The 15,723-nt window shown below is 49.2% G+C and overlaps 3 protein-coding genes across 5 annotated transcripts; 1 reads left to right on the top strand and 2 right to left on the bottom strand.

The window, feature by feature from the left end:
* The first annotated feature begins 6,672 nt into the window (after window positions 1-6,672).
* Window positions 6,673-9,346, top strand: TSSK4 (testis specific serine kinase 4). The gene is made up of 4 exons (XM_027553221.1): window positions 6,673-7,113; window positions 7,435-7,649; window positions 8,021-8,420; window positions 8,838-9,346. Exons 1-4 carry the CDS (start codon window positions 6,895-6,897, stop codon window positions 9,018-9,020), a joined length of 1,017 nt encoding a protein of 338 aa, XP_027409022.1. The 5' UTR covers window positions 6,673-6,894; the 3' UTR covers window positions 9,021-9,346.
* A 674-nt stretch (window positions 9,347-10,020) lies between these two features.
* CHMP4A (charged multivesicular body protein 4A) lies at window positions 10,021-13,745 on the bottom strand. Its single transcript, XM_027553217.1, has 6 exons — window positions 13,635-13,745; window positions 11,999-12,148; window positions 11,734-11,911; window positions 11,052-11,166; window positions 10,758-10,893; window positions 10,021-10,337 (listed from the first exon to the last, which is right to left on the bottom strand). The coding sequence occupies exons 1-6, from the start codon at window positions 13,663-13,665 to the stop codon at window positions 10,279-10,281; spliced, it is 669 nt and encodes a 222-aa protein (XP_027409018.1). The 5' UTR covers window positions 13,666-13,745; the 3' UTR covers window positions 10,021-10,278.
* Window positions 10,026-15,661, bottom strand: LOC113899871 (magnesium-dependent phosphatase 1). Of its 3 annotated transcripts, XR_003513025.1 has the most exons (11): window positions 15,517-15,649; window positions 15,337-15,397; window positions 15,153-15,263; window positions 14,718-14,825; window positions 14,525-14,620; window positions 14,217-14,361; window positions 11,999-12,148; window positions 11,734-11,911; window positions 11,052-11,166; window positions 10,758-10,893; window positions 10,026-10,337 (listed from the first exon to the last, which is right to left on the bottom strand). XR_003513025.1 is itself a non-coding variant. In XM_027553219.1 (6 exons), the coding sequence occupies exons 1-6, from the start codon at window positions 15,551-15,553 to the stop codon at window positions 14,270-14,272; spliced, it is 495 nt and encodes a 164-aa protein (XP_027409020.1). In that variant the 5' UTR covers window positions 15,554-15,661; the 3' UTR covers window positions 14,166-14,269. The 3 variants fall into 3 exon arrangements, 2 of the variants coding, with proteins under 2 accessions (XP_027409020.1, XP_027409019.1); XM_027553219.1 differs by lacking the exons at window positions 10,026-10,337; window positions 10,758-10,893; window positions 11,052-11,166; window positions 11,734-11,911; window positions 11,999-12,148 and having other exon boundaries at window positions 14,166-14,361; window positions 14,535-14,620; window positions 15,517-15,661; XM_027553218.1 differs by lacking the exons at window positions 10,026-10,337; window positions 10,758-10,893; window positions 11,052-11,166; window positions 11,734-11,911; window positions 11,999-12,148 and having other exon boundaries at window positions 14,166-14,361.
* Between the last annotated feature and the right edge of the window lie 62 nt (window positions 15,662-15,723).

The following is a 15,723-nucleotide window of genomic DNA, read 5'->3' as shown; positions in this document are numbered from 1 at the left end:
TCGCCCGGCGCGGGGCCCTCCCGGCAATCGAAAGGGCAGCTCGGGACACGTCAATCTTACCCCTTCCGCCTTCGCCCGCAGGGACCTCAGCCCCGCGGAAAACTCCTTTCCTGGAGCTTGGAGGGAGCCACGCCCCCCGGCTGAAGCCGAAGCTACGCGATCCTGTTTGCACTGGAGGGGTTGCGGTTGAGACCTCGCTAAGAGGACACAAACACCTTTTTTTGGATAAGAGTCGCCGACAGTCCGTCCCCTCTCGGGAAGTTTGGGATTGGACGCCTAAGAGCAGTGCCCGCCGCGCGCACCGAGTGACCGTCCGGATCCCGGGGGCGGCTAGCCCACGCCTAGTGGATGCCCGAAGCGTTTGCCGGCTGAACCAACGGGACTCGCCGCCGAGTGCTTAGGCCGAGTCCCGAGAGGTGGTTCAAGGTTCCCACCGAGGACGAGGATGAGGCTTTGGGCGTTGCTGTGCTAGGACAGCGAGGACACAGCCCGTACAACGGCCCTGGAGTCGGATCTCACCTCACGGCTGCTCTGCCAACAGTCATAAATGGCCTCTCGCCAAAAACCAAATACGTAAATAAAAGTATCTTTCCGAGGCTGTACTGGAGGCCTCCTTGACTGTATAGTGACCGTCCTGTGTCCGACGATAGGCAGGCCTGGGCCAGGTCTGGTGCAGAAGCAGGCAAAGAGATCGGGTTTTTTACCCCGTGAGTTGGGCAGCTTGATGCTTATTATTAATTGCAGGTAAAGCATCTTAACATGCCTTGATCGCTGTTTTTATTTTTATTTACCTGTGTGTATGTGTTTGTTGTAGTTTAGTCGCTCAGTCGTGTATGACTCTTTGCGAACCCATGACTGCAGCACTCCAGGCTTCCCTGTCCTTCACCGTCTACCGGAGCTTACTCAAACTCATGTCCATTGAGTCAGTGATGCCATCCAACCATCTCATCCTCTGTCAGCCCCTTCTCCTCCTGCCTTCAATCTTTCCCAGCATCAAGGTCTTTTCTAATGAGTTAGCCCTTCTCATCAGGTGGCCAAAGTATTGGAGCTTCAGCTTCAGCATCAGTCCTTCCAATGAGTATCAGGATTGATATTCCTCAGGATTGACTGGCTTGATCTCCTTGCAACCCAAGGGACTCTAAAGAGTCTTCTCCAACACCACAGTTCAAAAGCATCAATTCTTAGGCACTCAGCCTTCTTTATAGTCCAACTCTCACATCCATACATGACCACTGGAAAAACCATAGCTTTGACTAGACGGGCCTTTGTTAGCAAACTAATGTCTCTGCTTTTTAATACGCTGTCTAGGTTGGTCATAACTTTTCTTCCAAGGAGCAAGCATCTTTTAATTTCATAGCTGCAGTCACCATCTGCAGTGATTTTGGAGCCAAAGAAAATAAAGTCTGTCACTGTTCCATTGTTTCCCCATCTATTTGCCATGAAGTGATGGGACCAGATGCCATGATCTTAGTTTTCTGAATGTTGAGTTTTAAGCCAGCTTTTTCACTCTCTTCTTTCACCTTCATCAAGAGGCTCTTTAGTTCCTCTTTGCTTTCTGCCATAAGGGTGGTGTCATCTGCATATCTGAAGCTATTGATATTTCTCCCGGCAATCTTGAATCCAGCTTGTGTTTCATCCAGCCCGGCATTTCGCATGAAGTACTCTGCATATAAGGTAAATAAGCAGGGTGACAATATACAGCCTTGATGTACTCCTTTCCCAGTTTGGAACCAGTCTGTTGTTCCATGTCCAGTTCTAACTTGCTTCTGACCTACATACAGGCTTCTTAGGAGGCAGGTAAGGTGGTCTGGTATCCCCATCTCTTGAAGAATTTTCCACAGTTTGTTGTGATGCACAGTCAGAGGCTTTAGAGTAGTCAATGAAGCAAGAAGTAGATGTTCTTCTGGAATTCTCTTGCTTTTTCTATGATCCAGCAGATGTTGGCAATTTGATCTCTGGTTCCTCTGCCTTTTCTAAATTCAGCTTGAACATCTGGAAGTTCTTGGTATGTGTTTGAGCATCTTTTTAATTTTGTATTGCAGATTATTCTGGAAAAGTTTATTCTGTCAAGGGGATCTGTCATTAGGGAAGTTCCTATGAAGATCAGACCTAGGGTCGGTGACTTTGGTCACTTGGGAACAACTTAAGGTTCCTTTTACTGGAGTAAATAAAGTGGAAAGTGTTAAGTAACTTCTGGCTTGAGAAGTCCTTCATTTACTCCCTCCCTCCCTGCAGGAGGAGGTGAGGTTCCAGGATGTAGGGGTTCAGATTTTTAGACAGTGAGTTTTGTAACTAGAAAAGTAACTTAGAGTGGCTTTGGAATAATCTTTTATGTGACAACCCTCTGGTCTCTAAACCTGGGCCTCTTTCACAGTTAACAGTCACTCCCTCCTCCCCCCCAATAAGATCAGTGCCACCAGGATTCCTCTGCTTTTCTCTCGAGTATCTTCCAAATTGCTTTCCATGCTGCCTTGGTGCTGGCCCTATCCCCTCAAGTAAGTTGACAGCCACCTTGCTTCTCTCTTGGTCATCTCTCCCCTTGTATCTATTTTCCACACTGTTGCTGCAAGTTTTTTTTCTTTCTTTAATCTTAAAGATGTCCTATTTCCAGCACCCATGATTCTTTTTTTAAAAAAATTTAATATGATGTTTAAAGGTTTCTTTCCATTTAGTTATTACAGAATATTGTCTGTATTCCCCATGTTGTACATCCTTGAGCGTATCTTACACGCAGTAATTTGTATCTTCCATTCCCCCACCCCTGTATTGTCCCTCTCTCCCTCCTCACTGGTAACCACTAGTTTGTTTTTTTATCTGTGAGTCTGCTTATTTTTGTTAAATTCACTAGTTTGGGACTTCCCTGGCAGTCCAGTGGTTGAGACTCCTTGCTTCCAATGCCTGGAACGTGGTTAGGGAACTAGGATCCCACATGCCTCGAAGTGCGACCAAAAAAAAAAGTAAATTCACTAGTTTGCAACAACGGTTCTTAAATCTCAGTATGCATCAGGTTCAGCTAGAAACTTATTATAAACAGAGATACCTGGGTCCCCTCCCAAATCAGGATCTTGGGGAGGACATTACTGGGCATCAGTATTTTTTAACAAGCTCTGATTTTGATGCATACCAAAATTTAACCATGAGTACATAGGACAGAGCAAAAAAAAAAAAAAACTTGGCATATTAGGCCTCTCAGACCTGGATCTAAATTACTTCTCCAGGTACATTCCCCTCTGGAACCCTATCCTGTATTTAAATTGAAATCTTGAATGTCATATTTTCTCAGGCCTGCAAGCTTCATATGGTTCATTCTGCCTATACTGTTCAATCCAGCATTCCCTGCTTACCTTTCTTTTGAACAGTACAAATGCCACCTTCTCTATAAAGCCTTCCCTTGCATCTCCTTTCAGACTTTGTTTATAGAACTTTATCTCACTGTACTATTTCGTTAACTTCTTTTTTTTTTTTAATTTTTATTTAAAATTAAAAAATAATAATAAAAAAAAATTATTTATTTATACCTGTGGCGGATTCATTTTGATTTCGTTAACTTCTTATGTGTCGGTCTCCCTTGCTAATTGCTAACTCCTCACAGGGGGATTATAATTTATCCATTTTGGTATCTTTAGCAAAGGATAAATCCTTAGCAAGCACAACCTAGCAGTGTTTTTGTATACAGTAGGCAGCTTAATGGAAACAGTGACAGACTTTATTATCTTGGGCTCCCAAATCACTACAGATGGTGACTGCAGCCATGAAATTAAGGAGCCATGAAATTGCTCCTTGGAAGAAAAGCTATGACAAACCTAGATAGCCTATTTTAAAAAGCAGAGACATTACTTTGCCAACAAAGGTCCATCTAGTCAAAGCTATGGTTTTCCAGTAGTCATGTATGGATGTGAGAGTTGGACCATAAAAAAAGCTGAGCACCGAAGAATAGATTCTTTTGAACTGTGGTGTTGGAGAAGACTCGTGAGAGTCCCTTGGACAGCAAGGAGATCAAACCAGTGAATCCTAAAGGAAATCAGTCCTGAATATTCTTTGGAAGGACTGATGTTGAAGCTGAAGCTCCAATACTTTGGCCACCTGATGTGAAGAGCTGACTCATTAGAAAAGACCCTGATGCTGGAAAAGATTGAAGGCAGGAGGAGAAGGGGCTGACAGAGGATGAGATGGTTAGATGGCATCACTGACTCAATGCACATGAGTTTGAGCAAGCTCTGGGAGTTGATGATGGACAGGGAAGCCTGGAGTGCTGCAGTCATGGGGTTGCAAAGAGTCAGACACGACTGAGCGACTGAGGCAGCTTAATACGCATTCTGTGCATGAACTGATTTACCTGCTATACATGATGAGAACAGAGGTGCCACCAAGTTGCCTATCCAGGGGAGCAGAAGACAGGCGGGGCTGGGTGCGCCTTCTTCCCATGGTGTGTCCTGGACAGCTGCTCGTTTTGATAGACTGAGGATGTAGATCTGACTCCAACAGGACTTTCAGCCACCCTGCCAGCAGGATTATCAATAAATGAGAATTTACCAGTAGCCTATGGCATAATCTGTTGAAAGTTTTGTTTTGGAGGATGGAAGATAAAAGAAAATTTGATTCTTCCCTTGTTATTCCTTGTGTGCCATCCCCACCCCCCCACCCCATCATCTTAAATCCAGATAACCTCTCTTCCTCCGTCTTTCCCACCAGACTCGTTTCATTTCACAGAGACCTGCAGCCCCTCCCCCTGCCCTTTGGCCTTTTTCTTGCTTGTCTTCCTAACCCACGCAGCTTGGGTCTTTAGCCACCTTCTTGCCTGAGTTCTTGATTATCCTTTCACTGCAGCTGCCAAAGTGAAATCTTAATCTTGGGTCAGTTTGTCTGTTAATGTTCAAGCACCAATATCCAGGATGCTAAAAGAATCTTAACACTACACTGTGTTAAGATTGTGTCCATAAGCTGGGTTTTCCAGTCTCAGTGGGACCGTCAGTGCTGCCCAGTGTTCATTTTCCCAGTCAGCTCCCTCCCATTCACAAGCCTTTCTTCTCAGATCTTTGACTTCATACCCCTTCTCTCATCAGTTGACCTTCCTTACAGCCTAGTGGGAGATGCAAGCAGGAAAAACAACAGACACTACATTAGACAAAGTATTGGAGCTGTGGGAGCACTCAGGAGGGAGGGACATCTGATTTGGACCTGAGCAGTCAAAGGCTTCCTTAAAATAGCACATCAGCTAAGCCCTGAAGAGAGTCACAGTCTGCCAGAACAGAGGGAACAACGAAGGAAAAGCAGTTGTTTGGCTGGAGCATTACATGTATGTTACAACAGAAAATTGGAGAGGTAAGTGGGGTCAAATTTGAAGTCACATAAAAGAATTTCGAGTTGATCCTAAGGAGAATGGGGAGGCACTGAACTATTGTGGGAACAAAATCATTTATTCCTGGATTTCACGGTGAACACACCAAGGGGAGAGGAGCAGAAGGCTTGCTGGAGTCATCAGTGAAGAAATGAAGGGTCTTGATGAGATCCTTAGGAAGGATGTAAAGGTCAGAGGAAATAAGGCTTGTAACAGAACCTTATTTCTATTAGTAACAGAGGGAGAAATAACAGAAATAAGGTTCTGTTACAGGGATGGATGGTGGGAGAGGCTCCAGGGAATCCTGGGGAATGGCTGGCTGGATGTAAGGAAAACTGGAGTCCAGGGTCATGGAAGGCAAGATAAGTGTGCATTTCAAGGTTAAGAAGCATGTCCATCCCCACCCCCATACATCCGAGTGATCCTTGTACCTGTCTTTATTCATATAAAGGTACGGAAGTGATGTTTTTTGATTTTGGACCCTAGGTCTCAATTGGTCATGCAGCTTCCGATTTTTTTTTTTTTTTTCCACTTGGAATTCAGTGCAAAGTATGTAAGGCAACTTGAGCTAGTCTACTGAATAATGACATGATATGCAGCTCAGTTGGTAAAGAATCCGCCTGCAATGCAGGAGACCCCAGTTCAATTCCTCGGTGGGGGAGATCCCTGGAGAAGGGATAGGCTACCCACTCCAGTATTCTTGGGCTTCCCTTGTGGCTCAGCTGGTAAAGAATCTGCCTGCAATGTGGGAGACCTGGGTTTGGGTTGGGAAGATCCCCTGGAGAAGGGAAAGGCTACCTACTCCAGTACAGTCCATGGGATCACAAAGAGTAGGGCACGACTGAGCAACTTTCACTTCACTTCACTTATGCAGAAACAAACCAGCCTAGCTGAGATGATGTCACCAGATGAACTACTCAAGTGAGTCCAGCTCAATCTGTTCAAAAAAAAAAAAGCCACCTCCACAAAAAGAATATTTTAGATTCCTTAGAACATGCTTCTGCAATACCTTACCATTCTCTGTAATATTCTCACACTCAGGTGTTTCTCATGCTGGATTATAAACACTAGTAGCATAGGGTCTCTATTGGTCTTACTGGTAATTTTCCGGGATGCCACACACTGCCTGGCACATAGCAGGTACTCAATAAACATGATTGGTTGAAAGGACCAGATCCATGGAATGAGTCTCACCAGATTACAAAGGGATAATTTCCAGCAATGAAACTGCATTTCCTCTCAAGCCTTGTGGCCAGTGGTAGATAGAAGGTGAATTATGATGTGTGCAGAACATGGGACCTTGGGGAGTTCCGTAACCAAGAAGAGAAAGAAGTAACAACAGCCAGTGTAGACAAAAGAACTGCTTCTCCCTTCTTCCCCCTCCAAGTTCCTAGTGGAGAGCTGAGCCCAGCATCCCAGATTGCATAGGCAAGCTTTTGGAGACTTTAACTTCACTTTAAAGTTACCTAGCCTACAGCAGCTTAAGGTGTTGGCTTTCTAGGCAGACAGGAGGCTTTTAAGTAGCAAAGCTCTCTGCACTCAGCAAGCCCAACACCATGGGGAAGGGAGACATGGAAGCACCACCCACCTCGGCCTACCGCTCTGTCATGGAGGAGTATGGTTACGAAGTGGGCAAAGTCATTGGCAATGGCTCCTACGGGACAGTGTATGAGGCTTACTACACAAAGCAGAAGGTCATGGTGGCCATCAAGATCATCTCGAAGAAGAAGGCCTCTGAGGACTATCTTAACAAATTCCTGCCCCGTGAGATACAGGTTGGAAAGGGGTCTAGAAGAGGGAACTGATACCAAGATACTTAATGGTTCTCAAAAGGGGTACGGTTAGGAGGGGGTGGAGCCAGAAACCACTAAACCACGACTGAATGGCTCACTAGGCAGCTAGGAAAATTTAAGTTTCTTTCCACCTCACCTTCAGACCCTCCAAAAGTAAAAGTACAAAACAGGGTTTGTCCACAGGCCACCAGCCCTCTGGGGTTTGATTCTGTTGCAGAGTTCTAAAAAAGCAGCAGTGGGAGAGGAGGAGGGCTGGAGCACAGCTCCCTGCCTGGGTTTGATGGGTCCCTCTTCTGGAGCCAGGTGATGAAGGTCCTGCGGCACAAGTATCTCATCAACTTCTATCAGGCCATCGAGACCACATCCCGGGTCTACATCATTCTGGAGCTGGCTCAGGGTGGTGACGTTCTTGAGTGGATCCAGCGCTACGGGGCCTGCTCTGAGCCCCTTGCTGGAAAGTGGTTCTCCCAGCTGACCCTGGGCATCGCCTACCTGCACAGCAAAGGCATCGTGCACCGGTGAGGGCGCTGCCACTCAGACTGGGGCCTTTGGGCTCCAGGGGGTTTTATGCACATCTACTTTCTGCTCTCTTTCCCTCACCCTCCCCTCCTTGATCTCCCTCCTGAGTATCTAGGCCCATCCATCCACTTTAATCGTCTGCTCAAGAACACATATTAAGTGCCCCCTGTGAGCAGAGCACTTAATGAAAAGTGATGTTAAGCTCCCAGTAGTCCTTAGCTGCCATCCTCTCCCCTTTGGGTTCTGCTCACAACTCCCTGGCTTTCCTTCCTCTCTGCCCTGTGTCCTCATAATAGCATCTCTCTCCCTTTGCCTTTCCTCATCTCTAGCCTCTGACCCCTGGCCCTTCAGCTCCCAGTCTAATACTAAGCCCTCTCCTGACCCCCAGCCTTTCTGCTGCTGGTAGGGACTTAAAGTTGGAGAACCTGCTGCTGGACAAGCGGGAGAACGTGAAGATATCGGACTTTGGCTTCGCCAAGATGGTGCCTTCCAACCAGTCTGTGCGGAATAGCCCTTCCTACCGCCAAATGAACTGCTTCAGCCACCTCAGCCAGACCTACTGTGGCAGCTTTGCTTATGCCTGCCCAGAGATCTTGCTAGGCTTGCCCTACAACCCCTTCCTGTCTGACACCTGGAGCATGGGCGTCATCCTCTACACTCTGGTGGTCGCCCGTCTACCCTTTGATGACACCAATCTCAAGAAGCTGCTGAAAGAGACTCAGAAGGAGGTCACTTTTCCACCTAACTATGCCATCTCCCAGGAGTGCAAGGTGCTGGCTCCCCTAGGAGGGCTGAAGCCTTGGGTGCCCCGTAGGGAGGGAACACCCAACCTAGACCTCCCGATCCAGGGGAAGGCTCCCCGCCACCAGGGCTATCTCACGCCCACCCTCTGCCCTAGAATGGCAGGGAGGGCTTAAAGGGCCAACCCCTGGGCTTGCACCTGGGATGAGTGATGAGCAGGTTTTAGTCTCTATCTCTAGGCCAGAAGGGGATTCTGCAAGGTTCCCCTCAAGATATTGGCTTTCTGAGCAGACAGGAGGCTTTTAAGGGTAAAGTCAGGGCCATACTCCCTTTCACCAGAGTGGTGTGATGGGCTATCCTGCTTCTTCCTTAGGTCCAGCTGCTCATTGCCTGTGTGGCACAGTAGGGGGCCAGCTCAGCCAAGACCTCTCTCTCCCCTGCCCTAGAACCTGATCCTCCAGACGCTACGCCAAGCCCCCAAGCGTGCCACCATCCTGGACATCATCAAGGATCCCTGGGTGCTGAAGTTCCAGCCTGAGCAACCCACCCATGAGATCAGGCTACTCGAGGCCATGTGCCAGCCCCCCAGCACCACTAATCGTCACCAGTCCTTGGAAATCAGTACCTGAAAGTGGCAGAGGGGGGAGGGGGGTTGAAAGAGGAGCAAAGCAGGAGGGTCTGGGGATAAAAATCTTTTATACCAAAAATAAATAAATCTAATTCTGTTTTAGTTTCATTAGCTGGAGTCACATTCTTTCCTCAGGGGACCCTTAGCAGGGAACAGTGCTGAGGGTGAGAGGTGGATTTCTGCCCAGAGCCTGTAACCAGTCATCTTGACACCAGTTAAGTCTAGATTGTAATTTACAGTGTAGCTCTTCTGTGGTTCTGAAGGTGGGCTGGGCGAGATGGGAGGAACACCTGCTTCGGAGACGCTTCACTGTTCTGGCTGAGGACATGCTCGCTGCTGTGTGTCTCCATGCACTCCCCATGTTCAAGTAGTGGGGCAGAACTTGCTCTACCCTGGTTGCTCTGTTTGTCTACAGTCCAAAGGGACAGCATTGTTCATTCTTTTAGAAACCAGTATCAGGAGGTGGGCAATATTTTGGTTCCTTCCTCCTCCAAATGCCACCTTAACCACCACTGAAACAGTCCCGGGAGTTAGGGTCCCTCATTATTGTTCCTACACGTGGAAGTAACAGTTTCAAACCAAGCCTATTCACTATGCGTTCTGGAGAAAGCAAACCTATTTACCCCGTCATCCGTGTATTTCTCCTTTCCTATCTGTGAACGGGCTTAGTAAAAGGAATATGGGTAGTAAATCATGCGGCTCTCTTTGCAGTGGCACAATTGGGTAAAAAGGGATGAGGGAAGACTTAGGGGCAGCCCCACATGATTCTGGGATAACACTAGACGGCAGTTTCCTTACGCTCAGCACTAGGCATCCCTAGGACAAACCAGCTTGAGAGATGGAACAATATCTGCCTGGAACACACCAGGTTAAGATACTGGAAGCTCCATTTGTTCTACGCTACAGCTCCCCTTTCTCACTCTCATTGTCACTCATTTCTTGAGACAAAGCTCCAAGAACCAGGAGATGAGTTTCAGTGGTAGACAAGGCAGCATAAGCACTAGGGTTCCGTCCACCCAGTTTTATTGGGGATGAGGGCACTGTAATGCTATCCATGGGAGCCCAGGGGCTCTTCCCGTACCAATCCTTCTTCATAGTTGAGCCAGGGAAGGGAGGGCCACAGACCCTTTTCTCAGGCAGGGTCACACCACCACCCTCAGCAGGACCTACCAACAAGGCCATGTTCCTTTAGCTCAGCATTTGGCACTTAAGGAAAAGAGAGCAACAAAGGCAGCGTCAAGCTGACAACCCCAGACTCATCAGGACACCCACTCAGCCAGCTGCTTTAGTTCCGCTTCATCTTCATCCGCTTTGGGAGCTTTGGAGACAAGAACACCCAGAGAAAGACAAGTGTTAAGGTCTCAGCAACTTCCAACCATCCCCTTCTGTAACACTAGGAACCTGCTGAATGCTCTCTCCCAGCAAAGAACCTAAGGGTATGGTCTTGCTTGCTGGGCTGCTGCTAATTCCCATAGCACCTTTGTGCAAATCAGAAGGTGCTCATTTCTCCCAGCATTTGCATCCCTAAACCAGGATACATGGTTTGTGGGGTGAAGGACAAGCTGGATCTCAGTCCCCATTCCCCTTCAGCCAGGTACCCTTATGCAGTTAACAACCTATGCAACTGTAGCAGTAACCCTCTCTGCCTGGATCCTTTGAGGCAGGATGGATGAGGAATAATTTCCCCCCTGTCTATCCCACCCTCAAGTCCTTGAGATGACAGAAGAGCCCTGGGCACCTGGCTCCGCAGGCAGATGTGTAGAGGGTGCACTGGGCAGTGCGACCGGGGGCTCCTCCTCCTCGTCACCCACGTGTAACAACTCTCGGGCCAATTCCTCCTGCTCCAGCTCCTCTAGCTCCTCCAACAGTTCATCCTGGATACGGGAGGACAGGCCACTCAGAACAAAGGAAAATTCTACTTCCAAAAACATACTTTTGGAGTTCCCCCCAAACCTGCCCCACAATTCTCTTGGGCATTCCTTCTGGCTGGTCCCATGCCTTCAACATTCCCTGACCCCTCTTGCCCAGTCACCTCATCCACGTCATCTCCAAAGCCCACAGGCCGAGAAATGGCATCTGAGATCTGCTGGGCCACCTCCTGTTGTTCTGTGATGTCAGCCATCAGTTCATCCACCTTGTCAATGTCCCTGAGAACAAGATACACAGCCCAGAAATCAGGTGACAATCCCCTTCATTTTTTAATCTCACATGAATGACGTCCCTCCTGCCTGTGGCTTCAGACTGACAAATCCAGGGCTACCAGGTAAAAGAGACCCCTGGAAAAGTATAAAGAGGCAAACATGGGCTGAGAAATGACATGAAGCCACAGTGGGGAAGACTGGTTGCTCTCTCTGAAGGGTCTTAAAAAATGAGAAAAATTGGGACTTCCCTGTGGTTCAGTGGTTAAGACTCCTCACTTCCACTGCTGGGGGCCCAGGTTCAAACCCTGATTGGGGAACTAAGATCCCATAGTTGCTCGGCACAGCCAAAAAGAAAAAAAAAAAAAAAAAAAACCCAGGAAATCATATTTCCTCCCTAGAATGTCCCAGCCAGCAGAGATCATCTTGTAGTAAGCAAGAAGGCTGACAGAGGTCTAGCCATCACAGGCGTCTCTACTCTAAATTCACATCTGGAGAGGTTTTAAGAGTCACAGCACAAAACCAAGCTACTCTCCCCAGTGCCTGGGTCCCCTCCTCCCCTCCCCCCATACCCACATGTCCTGGTAGGCCTTCTTCAAGCCTTGGGCAGCAAGCTCCATGGTACGAAGCACTTCTGCATTGGTGGTGGCATTCTCAATGGCCTCACGCTGAAATTCCAGGGTGGATAATGTCCCGTCGGTTTGTGCCAGCTGCTGTTCCAACCTTTTCTTCCTCCGCAAAGCCTGTAGGGCAGCTGATCCAGCCCACACCCTGAACATCAGAGCCAGAAGCCCTTGCCTCCCCCGGGCCCTCCCTGGTGGCACCTTTCCCTCCCCATTACCTCTCTTGTTCTTGGTCCCATGCTTCTTGGCAGCTTGTAGCTCCTGTTCAATCTTCTGCTCCAGAAATTCCTGTTTCTTGATCAATATCTTCTCCGTCTCCTTCAGTTTCTGTATTGCCTCTTCAGGGGTTGGCCCCTTCTCCTTCTTTCCTGGAATCCAATGGAGCAGCCCACATTGTGTGAAAGAAAAATATTAGCCAACGATTAAATGGCAACCCACTCCAGTGTTCGTGCCTGGACAATCCCAGGGACGGGGGAGCCTGGTGGGCTGCCGTTTATGGGGTCTCACAGAGTCGGACACGACTGAAGCGACTTAGCAGCGTGGAGTGCATGGTATGTGCCAGGCACTTAATAGTGTTGTTTTTAATCCCCAAATGACCTTCTATAATGAATGTACTAACTCCAGTTTACAAATGTGAAAACAGGCACAAAGAGGTTAACATTTTGATCTAAAATCACAACTACTGTAGTAAGAGACTGCAAGGGAACTGAAATGTGACAGTATGAATTCCAAAGCCAGTATCCTTTTTATTCCTAGCTACATTTCAAGTCATTTCCAATCTTTTTTTTTTCTTTTTTTTAGAACAATTTTGGATTTACAGCAAACTGAGCAAGTGGAAGGTACAAAGACTTCCCGTGTGCCGCCGGCACCCACACATGCATAACCTCCTCATTATCTCGTTCCCCACCAGAGTTCAATCACGTTTTATAATCAGTGTTCCACTTGTTATCCTAGAAGATACTCAAGGTCCTGACTCCACAGCATCAAAGTGAACAGAGCATAGAGGCTAAAGAAAAAAAGTCTGATCTCAATTTTCCCCTGTATCTTCTGCACTTCTAACAGACTTATTTTTTAAAAAATAAAAAAGCTGAAGGCCTGAGCCTGCTTAAGATCCTTCTATACTCTCCACTGCCTACAGAATAAAATCCAAAAAAGGTTTTTTAACAAGATACACAGGGTCCTTCACACACACACACACACACACACACACACACACACCCACCCACCCACCCAGCCACCCATACTCAGAGGTCAGAACTTCTTTTCCCTAAATATACCACACTTCTCCCTGCCTCTGTTTTGCACAGTTACCTTTTCCTAGAGAACCTCAACCACCCTCCCACCCCCGCCACCCTCCACCCACCCGCCGCTTGGCATACTGCTAGACTCCGGATCACCACCTAGCACCCTGATTCTTCTGTGTACCCCCTGGCTTTCGGGAAAATCTCCATCACGGAGTTGCCACACCACACTGTAAATGCCAGATTTTGCCTGTCTCCCCCACCTCAGAGGAGCTCAAGAGGGCTAACTTTCTTGGGTCACCTCAGATTGCCTCCGGCCCAGCATGAAGGAAGCACCAGTGCTTTGGAAAGGACTGCATGCCAAGAAACTCGTCCCCAAAGCCTCAACAGTGGGAGCCAGCACAGTAGCCACGCCCTCCACTCGCGCCCCCTCCGGGGCCTCAGGCTCTTCCCTCCCAGGAAGGCAGCTGGAACCGCGCACGCAGACAAGGCGGCGGTGCTGGCTCGGGAGAAGGCCGGGCTATAGGGGTTTTCCAGACAGCGTCTCCTGCTCTCCCCGCCTCCAGCCCCCTGCGGCCAGCACCTCCCGGGGACCAGTCTTGCCCGGGCTCACCCCTCCCGAACAGCCGGCCAAGCCCACTCATCGCGACCCTCGCCTCTCCCGCCTCCGCCCCACGGTATCCCGTGCGCTTCCGCCTTGCTCCCGAGTAGGTGCCGTACGCCTCACTCCGAGACCGGCCTCGGCCAATCCCTCCTTAGGGCACCGCGGCGACATCATCAACAGGCGCCAGTGAGACCACTGCTATCACGTGAGCCAACACACCAGCCCCAAACCCACGCGCTCCTCTCAAAGCGGCCGCTTAGTTTCCCGCTGAATAAAAAGGCCGCCCCACTCCAACCCGCAAACAAACTCTTTGTTTCCTGGAAAGAAATGTGCAGGGTAATGCACCCTACTACTTGGGGCCAGTGCAAGAGTTTTTTACGCCCTTGACAGAGCTCGGGAGAGGGGTGGGAATGGGGAGCGCACAAGGAGATCGTAGTCGGTTTGCCACAAGTTCATAAGGCGGATCCAGTGCCTCACGTTCTGGTCTTTGCACCTCTGGATGGCCCACCCCAGGTCAAAACAGAAACAACCCACACAGGGTAAGATCTCTTCTGCCGCACACAAATACACTTTAATAATTTACAAATGGACCTGAAAATGCCCTCCTGATTTCCTTTCAGTTCTGTGCCTCAAATGACTGGACCTCAGAGTCCAGCTTGGGCCTTTGTGAATGCATCTAATCCTTGAGTTAGGGTTTGAAGGCTCATTCCATGCTGGACATGAATGCAGGTAACACCTAGAAAGAAAAGAAGCCACATTTCATCAGGCCTTCAGGGCTCCCAGTTAGGACTCTCGCCTTTTTGGGGGCATCACCTGCATGCAGACTATCCTGTACATACCTCCCAACCCTTTCCCTCTTAGGAAGCCTTTCTCCTCATTCCCCAAATGGCTAGCCTCACCACTTAGTACCCAATTTGCTGACATCTACGATGTTCCTCTTCTCATCATCAAAGAAGATCATCTGAGAGAAAGGAACTCCAGTCTTCCGCTGCAACCTGTGCAAGACACGCTGGGAGTGACCACGCTGGCTTCTTAGCTCCTCCAGTCTCCCTGGTCTTCTCTCTCCCTGCTTCACCATTTATCGCTTCATACCTCTCAAAGTGCATGACTTTGCTGCCTGGATAGATTTCCCGATGAACAAAGTATCTGACAAGGTCAAAGAGCTCCAGCAGCTGGTTGGCTCCTTCAACCTCACCTGTCCTGAAAAAAGGTGTAGTAGATGGGGAGAATGGAGGGCCAAGGCTGCAAGTGAAGTTAACGTGTAACCAGGGGGAAATCAACTTCTTGTTTGTCCGGGATGGGCAAGCATCTTCCGTCCAGCTTCAATTCCATATCCTTCCTGCCTGATACGGGTACCACTGAGCCAATGTTTATAAAGTTACAAAATGCACAGCAGAGGGTACAATTCGAAAATGTACAAATACCTGCAAATTTGCGCGGCCTAAATTTTTGCAGCCAAAGGGTTACACGGAAGTCTCCTCATGCACACATCTCTCAACATTAGACCGACTCAGCCCCTCTTCTTACCGTGAAGCGGCCGCGATGGGTACTCCCAGGCCCCGCAATCGTTCCAGGACCTCAGGCACCTCAGGGTACAGTTGGATGCTCTGGCCCCGCCTATCTCGTACAGTTCCGTCACTGGAGACGGCGAGAGTGCGCTCAGCTCCCGCGGAGCCCCGCCTGGCCCCAGGCCTCCCCAGCCCTGCCTCACCTGCTCTTGTGGAACGGGGGGTCTACGTGCGTGTCCACCCAGAACGGCCAGAGCGTGTAATCTGCGAGAGGGAGAAGATGAGGGTGTCTCAGCCTGCGAGGGCGCAGGGCCTCGAGAGCAGCTACTGGGCTTTGGAGAAATACTGTGCCTTACGAAACTTTCCCCAACCCGGTCCCTCACCTAGATCGAAGACTGCGAGTTTGGGGAGTCGCGCCATGACCCGTGCCCGCAGGCTGTGCGCACGGAGGCAGGCCTTGCTCTCACAGCTCAGTGGCCGCCGGCGGGCCTCAGAGAAACGGCGACTAGAGCGTCGCCAAGCCGAGCGGGGAAGGTCGGCCCAAGACCGCACAAGGGCGCCCTCTGGTGGTGGAGGAGGGGAAGGACCTC

The sequence above is a fragment of the Bos indicus x Bos taurus genome, chromosome 10 (assembly GCF_003369695.1).
Source record: "Bos indicus x Bos taurus breed Angus x Brahman F1 hybrid chromosome 10, Bos_hybrid_MaternalHap_v2.0, whole genome shotgun sequence".
Taxonomy (NCBI): Eukaryota; Metazoa; Chordata; class Mammalia; order Artiodactyla; family Bovidae; genus Bos; species Bos indicus x Bos taurus.
This window is presented reverse-complemented; position numbering and strand designations above follow the sequence as displayed.